General features: G+C 36.5%; 1 protein-coding gene across 8 annotated transcripts in view; it reads right to left on the bottom strand.

The window, feature by feature from the left end:
• Nucleotides 1–15,888, bottom strand: part of slc27a6 (solute carrier family 27 member 6) — a 56,666-nt gene extending 40,778 nt beyond the window's left edge. For 7 of the 8 annotated variants that reach the window (XR_005706944.1, XR_005706943.1, XR_005706945.1 and 4 more), the window contains exons 1-3: nt 15,261–15,887; nt 5,564–5,773; nt 394–552 (exon numbers count right to left, since the gene is read on the bottom strand). Coding sequence is in view for 4 of the 8 variants with exons in the window: in XM_040123214.1 (XP_039979148.1) it covers nt 394–552; nt 5,564–5,773; nt 15,261–15,747 (856 nt within the window). In the remaining 4 variants the exon portion in view is untranslated. Of the gene's footprint in view, nt 1–393; nt 553–5,563; nt 5,774–15,260 lie in introns of all 8 variants that reach the window. The other variant, XM_040123216.1, reaches the window with a different exon arrangement.
• Between the last annotated feature and the right edge of the window lie 1,354 nt (nt 15,889–17,242).

Here is a 17,242-nt window from a genome sequence, read left to right as displayed (position 1 = left end):
CATGCTCCTAATAACTCTTAAAGTTGCTTGAGTATCATCATGTAATCATTATGTAAGTTTTCCTCAGTATCAAAGTAATCCAGTGATAGTGTTTACATAATCTGTACATCAATACATACATTTGAAAAAAGAGCTGCTAATTGCTATTTTGGCATACTTTTAATGGTTCCAATTTGCCAAAATATAAACAAATATAGGCTAAAAATACAGGGCTCAAGCTCTCTCGATTTTGTCGGGGAGCCTTCGGTATCAGACTTTGAAAACCCCTGATCTAGATAGTGGTTTGTGAGATGTTTAGTTTCATCTGACACGATAAAAGCCATGCTTACAACATATAGTGAATACAAAGAATTGAGATTGGGGTTAGGGTCATAATAAGATTCTGAGGCCTACCCAGCTCTATGGTCCCTCCTATACCGATCAAGGAAGCTGCACTATGATAGAGTGGCAGAGGAATATACACCACATCATCTTCAGTCGCTCCAAATGCCCAAAAACCTGCTGCTGCCTTCAAACTTTGGAGGTGAGTGATCACTGCAGCCTTTGGGAGCCCTGTGAAAATTAAGACATGATACTGCATTACATGACACTGAAAAAAAATACATTTAATACCTTCTGTCCATTTCAACAGCACTGCTAGGGAGTACATAGCCATGTGCTTCCTCCATGACAATGTAACACAATGTCATGCAATGTTGCATTTCAATTGCAATTGCACTAATATTATAATAGCTTTGTGGCTGTTCCTGAGAATAAACCCTTACAAGTTTCTGACTCCAATAATGAAAGAGAAGCCTACACTGAAATTTGGTCAAGTCAATAACACTAAACCATCAGACGCTCACTCTGTCTATAGGTTTCCCCCTAAGTCACTCATTGAATTGCCCCCCATTTTAAAATTTCTCCCTGTTTTAAAGTCACTCTTTAGGTCACAGTGATGTGCATGTGATGGAGACTGAAGACAGCAGTATTATCTGAAGTCAGTATTTCTGTTCTGAAACTACTATTGATCTGAAATTTTGTAACACACAAATTAAATGCCCAAATGCCATATCAATCCCGTTGTCTTGGACGGATCACAACATTATATACATATCAAAATATACCAATGTGCAAAAGAGGCCTCATAGAGTGACTGTGAAGTGAAGCCATGAAGGATTCCAAACTACATTATCAGAGTTTTTGCCATTACTCCATGGGACCTTGTACATCTTGAGGGCGATACTGATTGTGCAGTTGACTGTTTAACTAAGCTGTTTACTGATATTATTGATCATCAAGCTATTATAATTATATAACCACAATTAAAGCTAGACCATCTGCTTGGATTGACCAAGGACTTAAGAAAGCAATAGCTGAAAGGGATGAGTCAAAAGTTGTAGTAGCCAGACCAAAACTAGATTCTGATGTTGTGCTATATAGAAAAATGGGAAAAAAAAATTGGTAAAGTTAAATCCCTAGAAAAGGATAGGATTTTATAAAACAGTATTTGAGGATGTGTAAATAATTCAAAACAAATCTGGAATACAGTTAAGCGTTTACTCAGTGGGTCAAAAAATGCATGTCCTGTCACTGCTAAGATAGATGGAAAAACCAAAACTAAACTACAGATACAGTTCTAATCACTTTGGTGACTATTTTGGAACAAAGATACAAGATTTGAAGTGTAATATGAGTGATCATTTTTCAAATGACTGACAGATCCTGTTGGGGAAAAACTGCTGGTTTATATCACCAGAGATATCATTACATGAAAAAGAGGAAATTCTGAACTCACTTTTTGAAGATAAATATCCAGGACAAGATCTAGTTGGCAACATATTATTGAAAAACAATTTCTGAAACTTGTTACTCTATTCATTGCAAGGCCTGTTAAGCACTTAGAACCTATCTCTGCAACAAGGAAAGTTTCCTTCAGAAAAGAACTGATCCAAAAGATACAACTTACTGTATATAATAGCTGTCCAATCAGTCTGCTCTCATCAATGAGTAAAATTCTGGAAAGAGTGGTGAGTGATCATACTTGAAAATACAGTGGCTAACTGTACTAGATCAAAAAAGATTTGTGTCCCTGCCCTTTATAGATTTCACATCTGCGTGTGTGTGTGTATGTGTGAGAATGTGTGTTGGTGTTATGATCATGTGTATAAATGAGTGTGTTCCCCAGCTTAAATGATTTTCCACAGGACATCGGGGATGGTAAAATAGTTATCTTAATGACGTGTTGCAGGTGTGCTTGTTCACACAATCCATAGTCACATGTAGCTCTCCATCTTAATATTAGATACTAAACCTTTTTCTCATAATATCTCAACTTTATTCATAAAGTCTCCAAGCAATGGCCTTAATATTCATAGCAAATGGCAAAAGTTTGGCTAATTAATACAAAATGTAAAATGTAAGATACGTAGTGTTAATTTTGTCAGCTATTTTTAGATTTAGTTTTAGTCTTAGTCCTGAGATTTAAAAAAAAAAAAGTCCATGTTAGCTTTAGTCTTATTTAGTCAACCTCACCCTTTTTATTTTTAGTCAGTTTTTAGTTGGCTAAAACTCTGGAAAATTTAGTCTGGTTTTAGTCAAAGAAAAATGTAAACATTTTGTCTAGTTTTAGTCAAGACCATGAATGGCCATTTTAGTCAAATTTCAGAAAACTGCTTTCAAATAAGATTTCATCCAACTGATTTTAACAGTTAAGTGTTGAAAGATTAAACAACATTATCAAATCCAATGCAATCTAACTCTTGCAATCTGAGTCAATCAGAAACAACCCTGAAAAAACAGGGTTAGGGTTAGAATCTTGTACAACAGCCCTGCAAAAAAATCCTACCCTTATAATGTTCAGTTTTGTCAGGACTGAAAAACGAAAGGTGAACAAAGGCGAAAGGTGAACACAGAAAGGTGTTGATTTTATTCTTAATTGTAGTGTTGTACTAGATTCTGTGTTGTACTAGACTGTGTGATACAGTAAGTTTTTATAAAAAGGTTGTACACTACCATTTATATAAATCTGTAAAGAAAATATTTGGAACATCTCTGTACACAAAGCAAGCTAATTACTGGACAGACTACTGCCCAACAGACTTTATTCTATCCCAAAACAATTTTCTACATTAAAGTCTGTGCATTTTAATAAACTGTAGATGCCTCATATACGTACACTTCATTTAGCTATCATGAACACATTCAAACTCAACAAGACCTGAAATGTGTATGGCAATTAAGTTGTGTGTGCATTAACATGGATAGCATGTTTAATACAACAAAACCTGACCAAAACAAACAAACTTTTCTTAAGCAAAACGTTGGGCAACATAGCTGACTGGGCTACTGACTTTCAGTGAGACTAAATCCCCATTTGCAAACAATGTAGTTGTTGCGAGATGCTAACAGATAATGTTACACCGCTGCCTTTAGTAGTTTGCTTAATATGGCTTTAAAAATAAAGTAATGTTATTTAACATCTCAAGGTTAGGTTAGTTCAATTTCTGTGGGGTGCCTGTTTTGCCTGTGTGGTGTCTCTTCAGAATTGTGTTTTTTTTTGCAGTGATTTCGTAGCCGCAGTGTTTCTCTCCTGACAATAAATTACTACACACTCCCTTTTTCTCTTGACAGTGTTATATTTGAATTGGGTCCAAATGTCAACCCGTTTTGTTGCCATCATGTTCTATTCCCTTCACTGTAAAATATAAAGAGATTTTGGTAAATTTTTTAATTTTTAAACTACATTTGTATGTAATGTGTCGATAAAGTCACTCAGTTTTAATGACGTAGGAGCCGTCTCATCGTCGTCTCGTCCTAATCATATTTAAAAAAAGTTGTTGATGAACATACAGTTACGTCCATAAGTATCTGGACAGTGTCGCAATTTTCGTTATTTGCCTCTGTATACCACCACAATGAATTTGAAACAAAGCAATCAAGATGTGACTGAAGTGTAGACTTTAACAAAAATATCACATTAACCATTAGGAATTACAGCTATTTTTATACACATAGTCCCTTAGAGGCTCAGAAGTAGTTGGATAATTGACAATTGATCAGTTTCATGACCAGGTGTGGCCTGGTCCTTCGCTATTTCATGACAAATTAAGCAGATAAAAGGTCTGGAGTTGATTCCAAGTGTTAATTTTGCATTTAGTAGCTGTTCATGGGAAATGTCAATATGCGGTCCAAAGACGTGTCGATGCAAATGAAGGACGCTGTCATTACAAAACAGATTCATTGATTATGGTCATTTATCTCCTTAAAGTTTAATGATTAAATCTAAAAATTTTATTTTGGCTTATAAAATTCTTGATTCTTTATTTAATTAATTTTGCATTAACTGATTTTTGGGTCATTTGGGAGTGGAGGAACAAGCTGTAAGAACTCCATTTTTAATAAAAAAAAAGTAACAGTAGCAGTAGTAACCAAACTGTATGTAAAGATGCATTTTTAGGAAATTATGATGACCAGAAAGAAACTCAAAAAAAGACACTAACTCATTAGTCAACAGATTAATCACTGAGGAAAATCATGATAAGAATAATTTAACAAGAACAATTTTAAATTGTTTTACGAATCTGACAGCTGATTAGTGCATTGCAATCTCCCCCTCTAACGGGGGGGCATACCACATCTGTTCGACCTCTACAGTCTGGATGTGAAAGTGATATATAGTGGAGGTAATTAAACCCTGCACCCTAATAGCTTATAATTTAAATCATCAAATTCCATGATTACTGTCACTGTAGAAGCCAAAAGAAAAGCAATTAAAACATGGAAACATGACACTGTAAAAGTGGAATTTCAGCATGGAAATGAGGAGATAGTACCAACATACCAAGATATAGGTGGCCACTATTGTCTTTAGTGATCCCTGGTCAGTACTTTGTCAGCATGTTCCTCAGAATGTATCAAAATATAAGGATTTAATGGAGATTTATAAAAGTAAAATTGATTTGATGGACCAGATGCTTGTAGCTTTTTATTTATTTTTTCTGAGTTTTAATTTACTGTTTGAGCAGCTGATAACAGCAAAGAAAAGATGTCTCCATCTGTTCAAACTGGACAACATTTTGTTGAAAAATGAAAGTTTTGACATTTTGATGGCATTCAACTATATTTTCAACATGTAACCAGTGCTTAAGGGTCTCTTGACAGTTTTCTTGGCAAAAGCGCTTAAAAAGTAAAATCTTTTACATACATTACAGTGTTATACACAGGTTTAAAAGGGATCATCCAACATCCAACAACACAGATTTATCAATGATGAAATTTTACCTCAACAACTATGGGTTATTTCTTCATTATAACTAAGAGCTATCAAAAGGAAATGTTTAAAACTGGTTATCCCTATTATAAGAACATTAACATTAACATTTCACATTATACACTAAGCACCATTTACATGACATAGCATCTTCTATTTGAGGATTTTTTTCCATAAACTCAAATTCTCAGATTATGAAACATAAACGTGTATTATTAGTATGAGCTGTGCTAATTGAAAAATTAACAATAAGATTTAAAATATCACTCCTCACTGACCTGTTAAAAAAATAAATAAAGATGTCACACTCACCAGTTGTTCCAGAGGTGAAGATGTACAGGGTGGGGGATTTGAGGGAGGTGGTGGCACGTAACACTGCTGGTACGGGCTGTTCAGAGGCAGCATCGATTTTATCCAACAGAGTGTTCACCTGTGTGTGCTCACTCTGGCTCTTCATGGCCCACACCTGAATGTCGTCCTCCAGCAGGCTGGTTAGGATGCCATCCAGACATTCCACTAAATCTGGGAGATGGGGACAGCCAAACTGTATTTTGTGAAAAGGATACTTTGAATCATATTCTTTGTTTTACTTATCCTTCTTAACCAGCTGCTTCCTACTTACTCTTATCATAAAGTTCTACTTGTAAGTTTATTGTAAACTAATGTGTTTTCTGAGTATGATGTAGAGACATCAGAGCATATACGAAGCTAATAATATATAATATGACATGTACTTTTAAAAGAATTGTGCAACTAGTATTAATGTTTCATGGTGACTCTGCCTGGAGTGACTGGATATTTTAAGAATGAAACTGTTATCAGTGTATGCAACTTTCTTTCTCAGTACTGAAATTGAAACTGAAATTATACACTGAGCCAAATGTCATCTTGAACCTCCTCTGTAAAATCTTAAATCACATATATAAGTATTTCACAAGTCCTGACTGGGACTTTGTAAATGTATGGACATAGATTGCATTTGTATAATATTTTCTGGTTGTCTTGTTTCATAGGATATAAGTGTTCTCTGATGCAACACAAAGTAAACAAACCATAGTTATAAAAGGAAATGACATAGCAGTGTAACACTCTGCTTTGCTAGTCCTTATTGTAATCATGTTAGCACTGCAGGGATTACCCAAGCAATCTGCTATGTGTACATCTATAAATCCTACTCTATTACCACGTAGGAAAAACAAAAATAAAGCTCAGAGTATTGACCACTATTATAGCCCTGCCCTCCAGGAATTATAAAACAAGATGAATGAAGATGGCATGTAAAAAATAAGAGCCTTTGCCCATGGCGCAGAAACACTGTTTTTTGTTAATTCTTCTGCTCCTTCCACCCTAAAAAGGAACAATAACTACTACAGCAAGCAAATTGTTGATAAGGATACATTGTTGCTACAGACACAAAAAAAACAAATGCACAGTGGTGCCGCTACAGCAATTTTAAATTTAACTCCTAAACTGTAAGGTCCCGAAGTGGGTACCGTGGCAACCTTGGGTGCCTTAAGGGTGGGCCTAAAAAAGCCACAAGATTTCTTTATTTCCAATTAGTATTGTCAACTTCAATCAACTTTTTAAATCCTTATTAAATAGCCACTGCATCAGCCACGTGTTTCCCAGGTTGACAACAGAAATACAAATTATCAGAGGAAAAGATAGTAGGATTTGTCACTGTAAATAAAGCTAAAAGAAACACTGTTAGAACTCTTTCCTCAACATAATCTTTGTGATGATCAATCCTGAAAAACTAAATCAGACCTCATGGTGAAATCTACTTGGATTAAAGTTTTTCGTGGAGAGGAGAGGCTACATAGCTGTCCCATATTGTAAAGCGTCATCACTGCCAAATACGCATGATGTCATATGTGCTTGTTTCTTTCTAAAATGTAAGGAAATTTTCTTTTGAACATAATGAAAGAAATACATTCAACCAATTAGCATACATAATTATTATTCATTTTTTATTATAAGTGTAATATTTATCTGCAAATCTGCACAACAGTGAGTGACTGAGAATAGGCCTTATATTATTTCACGTATACTGACCTTAGTTTATATAGTATACACCACTTTGAAAATTTTTTAGGCACTTTAGATGTTTGGATTATTATCCTTCACACTATACCATCGGAGAAGTATCCAACGGGTCCCAAATTCATTCTGCAGCAACACACCAAGCCCAAACATACAGCCATAATTCTGAAAATAGCCATAAAGAACTATCTTCAGAGACAACAAGAAAAGGGAGTCCTGCAACAGATGGTCTGGCCCCCACAGAGCCCTGACTCAAAATCATGGAGTCAGTCTGGGATGATATGAAGAGACAGAAGACACTGAGACAGCCTAAGTTCTCCAAGATGCTTGGAAAAATGTACCTGCTAAGTACCTTGAAAAACTGTAACCCGGTGCACCAAGGAGAACTGATGCCGTTTTACAGGCAAACGTCAGTAATAGCAAATATTGATTTGATTTAAGTTTTTTCTGTTTATTGCACTTTACATAAAGTTCACTGAAAATAATTATAATAAATAATGAAGACTATTCATGGCATTACTCTTGAAAGCATGGCATTAACCTCTAGAATCGATTTTTTGCTCAATAGTCCTGAACCAGGAGTGCCTGAATCTGTTTTTTCTCAGATTCCTCATCATGACTCTTCATCTTTAGCATTAAAATATATTTCAATTTGCAGGATCCTTTACACTCTTGAGTAAGATTATGCCCACAACTGTCATAAAAAGAATGGCTTCAATAGCAAGTACAATATTCTGTGGACACTATCAGTGTCTGTCTGTTCCAGCTATTCCATGAATCCTTCTCCTATTGCACTGGGGTTGTAGTGAGGACAGTGTCCCTGACAACATCATGCTTGTTTGGTTGAGCAATTATCTTTCATCCTGTCACATGGCTGCAGCATGGTGAATCCTGTTAACTGCAGAAACAGGATTCTTACAGTGAAACATGGGTGGAAGCTGAATATGGTCATATTATACTGCTGTATCATTACAATTGATGGCAAATATTCCACATTAAATTGTTTTGCAATAGATTTGGCAGTTCTCAGAGTTCACTCCCATGTTAAAGAATCAGTTAGATCTCTTACTGGAGCTCCACACAGCTCACAGCTGAATTTGAAAACAACAGTGACCTGGTAAGACATTAACAAAAATATCACATTAACTGCTCAGAAAATACAGCCATTTTCATAAATAGGTCCCTTGTTTTCAGAGGCTCAAAAATAACTGGATAAACGAACATAATAATAAATATAAGGGTTATTTTTAATACTGACGGGAAAATTTTTTGCAGTCAGTGACTGCCTGAGGTCTGGAACCCATGGACATCACAAAATGCTGAGTTTCCTCCCTTGAAATGCTTTGCCAGGCCTTTGCTACGGCCACCTTTAGTCGCTGCTTGTTTGTAGGTCTTTCTGACTTCAGTTTTGTCTTTAGTAAGTTAAAACCATGCTCAGTTGGGTTTAAGTCAGGTGACCGACTTGGCCGTGGAAGAATATTCCATTTCTTTGCCTTGAGAAGCTCTTGGGTTGCTCTTGCTGTGTGTTTTGGGTCATTATCCATCTGTTATGAAGCACCGTCCTATCAGTCTTACAGCATTTGGCTGAATCTGACCAGATAGTATAGCCTTCTACACTTCAGTAATCATCCTGATATTTCCAGTAGCAGTCATATCATGAATTAACACCAGTGACCCAGTTCTATTGGCAACCATACATGACCATACATGGAACATGAGCCGTTAAAATTTCCTTCTTCATACTCTTCTCTTCCCATCATTCTGGTACAAGTTAATCTTGATTTCATCTGTCCAAAGAGTCTTGTCCGAGAACTGGGTGGGCTTCTTTAGATGATGAAGGCGTCTCTTGATTGAAGACTTTTACAATGATACACCTGCCTCTTCAAGAGTGTTCTTGACCTGGCTAGACATTTCTCTTCACAAAGGAAAGAATTCTGCCTTTTGGTGTTGCTGAGCTCACCAGTGCATTCCTCCTTTTTAAGAATGTATCAAATAGTTTATTTGGCCACTCCCAAATATTCTGCCATCTGTCTGATATGTTTGTTTTGTTTTATTTTTTCAGCCTAATGACTGTCTCCTTCATTTGCATCGACACCTCTTTGGACCGCATATTGAGAATTCCCATGATCAGCTACCAAATGCAAATTCAACACTTGGATTTGTCATGAAATAACGAGGGAACAGGCCACGCCATACTTGAGCCTCTGAAAATGAGGGACTATGTTGAAAATGTCTGTAATTCCTAAACAGTTAATGCAATACTTTTGTTAAACCCCTTGAATTAAAGCTGAAAGTCTACACTTCAGTCACATCTTGATGGTTTCATTTCAAATCCATTGTGGTGGTGTACAGAGGCAAAATTACAAAAAATGTGTCACTGTCTAAATACTTAGACAGACTTAACTTTACATTATTTGCCTCTATAATGTTTTGGAGTGTAAAGTCTTACAAATTGGAAACAATCGAGGTAAATACCAGTACTTCAAACTGTATGTAAAGTTGCATTTTTAGAAATATTAAACTATTTAAACTATGCTGCCTTCTTCCACATCCAGCAGACACATAACAACATTATCATCCCATCCCATTGGAGTTGTTTTTGTGGCTATGAAGATTTGAAATGTCTAAATAAAGACAAATCAAACATTAAAATCAAATCAATGTGATTTGATTTTAATGTCCTAATGAAAAACAATTAATTCAGTCATTAAAGAAAAAGATAAATGACTATCCTCTTAACATGCTTTTAATCAATTATGACACACGCATATATAATCTTATGTAATCAATTTCACACACCCAGTGTAAGTGTGTTGCAGCTGACTTGAGAGGTTAAAATGATAAAAGAATTTTGAATTTTTTTTTCCCTACTTTTAGCAAACAAAAGTAATGCTAAAAAGAAATTACATTAATTATATATTTGTCAAGGGAGATTGATAAATTGAGTTTGGAAACTGCAAAAGTAGCACAGTATATCGCATGCCAACTTTTAAATCACAAGAGTTCAGAACAGATCGGCAGAAAAAGGAAGATGCACACATCTTGGGTGAAAGGCTGGATTTGAACAGGTGACCTTACCATTACAGGGCATGTGTTTAGATCTCTATACATCAGGAAAATACAGCTTTCATTGACAGCAGTTGACACTAACCATCAACTTAGTTTTGCATACAGTTAGTAAAGTACTACATTGAAGTCAATGAGCGTGAATAACATAATGATCTGTGACACTTAACCATGATGTAATATTCGCTGGTGATCAGTTTGTCATAGTGATTATGGAGAGTGGTGAGTTATTATAGTGGTCTCATGTTTTCACAACCTCAAAGTTTAATACAACAGAAGTCTATGGGAATTAATGCAGCTGAAGTTATAATCTTCACCAAAATTACACAATTACTGATAAATAGCTGAAAGACTAATCACAATATTTTTAAAAAGTTTCTAAAATGACATTTACTGTCCACTAAAGATAAAATATCATAATAATGTTAGTCAGCTAGGTCAGTAATAAATGTAGTGTGTGGATGATTTAACTGTTTCTGATGTGTGCAAAAAAAAAAAAAACAACACAAAACCCTAATCCATCTAGCTGGTGGAGGCCTGGGAGAAAGAGAAGAGAAAGCCTGCGGTCCAATAGTCCTTTTTGCTTAAGAAGGTTCCTACCTTATTGAAATGACCCAGAAGTAAGTGGCAGCCATGATAACAGCTGGTCAAATTCTGTAAATGCTAATGAAAGGAGCTGCAGTGCTTCCTATCTTATCTCCTTTAGCTTAAGGTACACTGGACTTTCCTTAATGAAAAGAAAGATAATGCTTTCCCACAATTCCTTGCGGCAGCAGCATTTATAGCAACGCTCCATCCAGCCGTTCACAAAAACAAAATGATTATGTAAGTTACTGTTACTTATTAACTTTAGACAATGTTATACCCACAGGCAAACTATGAATGTTACACTGCTGTGGTAAAATTATCAAAGTGAAGTTTATGTTATAACGTAACCTATGCTCAGTTTGCATTAGTTATATATCTTCATTTTGAGCATTCCTGTATCGTCTTTAGGAATATCATTATTTAATTGTAGTTCAGTCACAGACGCTGAATGATAAACTGGATCATCTCTGCAGCTATATCTATATATATGATATCTATATCTATCTATCTATCTATATAGAAACATTGAAACACTTTGAATGAATACTGGTGGAGATATCAATGTTAATTGATTTTGCATATTTGAAAAATATAGTGTCTCAGACTTTACTATAGGTTGCAGTGAAGTAAACTTGTCAAAATTCAGTGGATGTGCTGAAAAAATTTCAACTCTGTAGGTCCTACGATTGATTTATTTTTATTTTGTGACTTTTGGTATTTGAAATGTGTAGAAATTTAGATTTTTAACAAGCAACAGCCACTTTAATCAATCATTACCAAATTGCATGCATCGACTGAGTCATGACCCTAGATCTTTCGAACCAAATTTCTTACAAGTCCATGCAGCACGTTACAAGATATAAACTTTTTGCATTTTTTGGCGCCACCCAGATAATCCATAGACTGTTTAGCAAAACTAGGACCTAGCATCCAAGTATGGTTACAATTTCTTTAGCCAATTTTGATTTCTGAGCATCTATGTAAAATTGAACTTACAGACACCAGTTTAAAGATTGATAATTTCAAAACGGATGGATGTATTCAAATTCCTTTGATACATTTTTGCCAGCATAGTCTGTAGATGATGTATTCCAAATTTTGTGAAAATTAGATGACTAGTTTGTTTTGCTTTCACTTTTGCACCAGTAGGGGTGACAATGAGTATCATTTTTGGTGCCTGAATAATGGTTGGAATTTGCAACTCCCCTGCCGATTTTGGGGAATTTTGCTCTTACATTTTTACTGCAGGAACACTTTTAGCGGAGGAAAATAAGAAAGCCTGGCCCTAGCCTGGCATAAACCTTGGGCATGGGGTTGAGCGAACCTCTTGTGGCTTACCCCAAGTTTTGGGTGTTAATTGGACAGACAAAGATATGACATCACTTCCTTTTCATAAATACAAGCCTTTCCTTTATAACGTTTGCATTTTTTGGAGTATAAAAACTCACAATAACTTGTGATCATGTAGATGATACATCTGATGGTGATACAATTATTTTAAATAATTTTTTATATTGAGAGCCCATAGATTCTATCTGCAAAGTTTTGTTCAGAAACTGCTTTGCTTGCATGGCCCCCAGCCCCCTCAGGCTTGGACCCCAAATAATAACGATAGTTGCAGGCAGGTATTAATGGGGTCCAAGCTCCCCCACGCAATTCGCACCCTGCAGTCTGTTGAGAAGATGAAGGTCGGACTTGCAGGTCCACGGGCAAAATGCAAGTCTCAGGTTGAGAGCAGCACAGACATTAGAAAACATTCCACCAAGGTTGGAATGTTTCAGAGTGGTATTCCAGGGAGCATGGTTAAACTAGCCTGGCATAAACCCTGGACTTTGGGTTGAGTGAACCTGTGATCCGATAATTGAGAGACATTAAATGCTAAATTAGCAATTTATGCAGATTGGATTTAAACCCAAAACTCATTTTAGGTCTAAATCGAATCTGAAAAAGCTGTTTTCGCATATTTTTCAACTTTGTGTAGAAGCGCCAACCTAGTGGCCAATACACACCAATATTTGCATAGAACCTCAGTGTGGCATGGCAAACTACTAGGCCAAGGTTTATTTTTATTGGAAAGACCTATGCAAAGATATGACATCACTTTCTTTGTATGCATAAATGTTTTTCCTTTAAAACGCTTGCATTTTTTTGAGTATCAACTCTTTCAAAATAACATAGCTTATAACTGATAATGAGAGTACATAGATGATATGTGCAAATTTTCATATAAGATTGCACTTACACCCTAAGAGTAGTTTGGCAAAACAATTTTGGCATATTTCATGATTTTGCAACAAAAGCGCCACTTAGTGGCCAATGTGCGCCAAATTTTGCACAGAGCCTCAGGGCGGTATGAGAACGTACTGGATCAAGTTTCATGTTAATAAGAGTGATTGTTGGAAAGATATGGCTAATGTTTGGACTCTGACTGGGCTACTCAAAAAAGCTGATTTTTTTTGTTTGACATAATACTAATAATAATAGATTCTTTGATGTTTAGGGTCATTGTCCTGCTGCATTACCCAACTAAGCTTCAGCTGGCAGACAGCCACGCTCACATTATCCTCTAAGTTACCTTGATAAACTTGGGTATTCTTTCCAAACAATTCAACCTTGACCTGTCAGTCCACAATACATTTTCTCAGTAGTATTGTGTGTCAAATTATTTTTTGCAAACTTCAGGTATGCAGCGATTTTTCTTTTTTTTTTTTTTTTTGCAGAGATGCAGCTACCTCCATGGTTTCCTGCCATGGACACCGTGCTCTGTGCAACCATGCACCATGCCATTTGCATATGGCAGACTCATGAACAGAGATGTTATCCAGCTCCAATGATTCCTTTAAGCCTTAGCTGCTACTCCGGGCTTCTTGTTTTTTCACCTCACTGAGCATTCTACGTTGTGAATATGGAGTCATCTTAGTGATCGCCAATTCTAGGGAAAGTAGCCACAGCGCTAAATTGGCTCCATTTACAGATAGTTTGTCTAACTGTGAACTGATGAATATCTAAACTCGTTTTGATGACTCTGTAACCCTTTTCAGTTTTATACAAATCAACAATTCTTCCTAGTAAGTTTTCTGAGATCTCTTTTTTGCGCAGCATGGTTCACATCAACAGATGCTTCTTGTGAGTAGCAAAATCTAAATGTTTGAGTGTTTTTAATAAGTAAAAGTAACTCTAACCCAACGCTGCAATCGTTTCATTGTTGATGTTTGTGTGTTGTTGGTTAATATCGATTGTTTGTTCATAATAATAACTTAAATGAAGATCTGACCATATGTTGAGACAAATCTATACAGAAGTGCAGATCTTTCTTTTTCTTGCTACCGCAAAGTAGTTAAAATTAGCTCCACCCTGACCAGCTACATTACAATGCTCCATAAATATTAATTATATCAAAAATAATAATTATTATCTATCAATATAATACTGCACTGAATAGAGACCATTCTGCATAATGAATGCTTTACTTTTGATATGGTTGAGTATATTTTACTGTTAATACTTCTGTGAATACAAGACCTTTACTTGTAATTAGGTATCTTTTCATGTGGTACGGCTACTATTACTTATGTATGCAGATATTTACGGCTGGAATGACAGGTGATCAACACTGAAACTCCAAAGAATATTACAGAAACAAATGTGGAGAGTGTCACTGTATAAAATTTCATACGAAGCCAGCAAGTTATATGTTCTTATAGGAGAGCTATTCATCTGTAAAAATGCAAAACCAAATTTAATTCAGGCCTAAGCCGTCCATTGTAAGTTGTATAATGTAGGAAAGATAGTCACAAATGGAATTTTAAAAATAATACTGAATGATAAAACATGGTCAGGACACCCAATAGTTAAAGTCTGATACTTGTAATATCTGAAGCCCAGTATATGAATTGAGTTGGGATGTTGAGGAGTCAAGACATGCCTGTAGAGGATCAGAAACCTTTATAATGTGAGAATCATACAGAAGTATGAATAATCAGGTTTCTTAGTTTCATATCATATCCTAAATACGATTAAAGCCAGCAGGGAGCAATGTGAATTTAAAGCTACTCACTGACATTCTTGACTAGGTTTTATTGATGACATGGCACAGGGCAGAAGTTTGTTGAGATTAAATAAAGTTAAAATTAAAGCTAAATATTATCCTATAAAAGTATTCTATTTTTTCTAAAATATTATAATGAAAAGATCAATGACACCAGGAGCGGCAGTGGATATCTGACCTAGAGCAGCAAAATGAGCAGAAACCCCTTTTAGGAGAATGGCCCTTGGGAAACACAGTGATTACAACAGAGGGTGAGAGCTTTACCTGAACCAACTATTACAGTTTTGGCTCCACAGCAGTTAAAGCAGTGTAGGAGAGACTTGGACTTGATGTTAGTGTTGAGGAAAGCAACCGAACAGCCGACCTTCGCCAACCCGAACCAAACGCACAGGAAGTCGGGCTCGTTGTTCATGAGCAAAGCAACACAGTCTCCTTTCCTCAAATTGACACTCTCAAGGAAAACATTGGCGAGTCTGTTGCTTCGTTGCTCGATATCCCGGTAGGTGTGGATGCTTCCATCGTGGATGACAAACGGCTTGTTGGGGATGCGTTGCGCTTGCTGGATGAACCTTTCCAGGACCGTACAGACGCTGGATGTCAGTTTGAACAGCTCCAGCTTCACGCCGTACCTGATTACCTTCAACAGAAAGAGGAGGTCTCTCCAAAAGTATGGGAAGCAGAGTTTCTGCACAACGTGAGCAGAGAAAAAGCCCGCGACCAGAGCCGAGAGCCATCCCAGAGACAGAGTCATGTCTGCGGCTGTGACACACTGAACACGGTGGAGACAGCTGAAAACACGTGGAGAGGAGCCCTCTGTGAACTTCACACACTGTTACATGTTCCAGGTGATAAGCAGGGACAGTCTGTGTGACGTAGACCACCGACTAATCCAGAAACTTTACTCAACACAACATAAGGCTGGAACACAAGATTTGCGCCTTCAAAATAAAAGAGGACAATTTGACATTTTAGGATATCGTGGCTATAGAATAACAAAATATCACCAGTGCTGGAAAAATAACGCATTATAAGTTACGAAAAACATCTAAAAGTGATTAATACTAGTCATTTGTGACCAAAGTTTAAAAAAAAGACTGGTTCTGATTGCACTTGTAACTTTCTTTAGTTATTACTTGCAAATAATCTCTTCTTATAGGCTTATTTTGCAGCATCACCCTGGTAATAATTACACATAAGAAATAAATTAGATTACAACAACAGATAGAATCATAAACAACATAATAATTGTGGACAAAGTATGAGACAGTAGGTCCCTGAACACATGATGTCAGCATCAGCAGATACTCAGTATTAAATGACTCTGGTTGCAAGCAAGAAATGTGATTGGGACATCCCCATCTTTGACTGAGCCTTATTATTTTCCAACAAGAAATGTTAGAACAGTCATTTTAAATTTTGGCTCAGGGGTTCTCCTGGTCACTTGGGTCCCTGGGCCTGTTCCCTGTGGGATGGATCAGTAATCCATCACGATAAGGCCATTCTTGTCAATAATAATGGAAAAGAAACAAGGTATATACTTATACAGTTGCGGTTAGGAAAAGAACAATTATTGAATCAGCCTTGAAGGTACAGTACAGCAGTGTTTGCTCTTCACTATAATGAGGAAATTACCAGACTAATTTTGGACTCATTTAACCTATGAAATGTCAAGTCTCACAACAACATGACTAGAGGGTCAAAAAACACCATATACCTTATTTATTTTTAAATATACATTGTTGAATATAAGCTATGAAAACGATTTTTTTGACAAAGTAGATGCCTTCTTAATGGCAAAGTCAGTTTTTAAGCAAAATGACAAGCTTATTTCACAGAACAAGCTAAAAAGGTGGGAAACCTTATTAAAAGTAGCACAGGAGCATCACCTCTTCTATGACAGATAGAAATACCAAACGATTGTTTTGAGGTTGTGGAGTGTGTAACATGCACATTTTATTTTGAAGGGAAAACTAAGTACACTTCCTTTATGACTGATTTGTTTAAGCAACTTGACAGTGTCTCTGGAAGTGAAGTCAAGTGACAGCCGATGTGGAGATGAGTGGGAATTAGTAGGCTTTCCTCCTCTCTTTAAAAGATAGATAGCGGAGTGACTCCGGCTGAATCGAAGGCTCAATTGCATTCCAACCCCACCATCCTCTCCGTACCCACTCCGACTGTTTCGCGTGGGATGTGCGCCACATTACGTGCCAGGCCCTCCGACACCGAGGCTGCTTCCAGACTGGTTT

The sequence above is a fragment of the Xiphias gladius genome, unplaced genomic scaffold, assembly GCF_016859285.1.
Source record: "Xiphias gladius isolate SHS-SW01 ecotype Sanya breed wild unplaced genomic scaffold, ASM1685928v1 HiC_scaffold_1481, whole genome shotgun sequence".
NCBI classification, from domain to species: Eukaryota; Metazoa; Chordata; class Actinopteri; order Istiophoriformes; family Xiphiidae; genus Xiphias; species Xiphias gladius.
The sequence above is the reverse complement of the archived record's forward strand: the minus strand, read 5'-3'. Positions and strand labels throughout refer to the sequence as shown.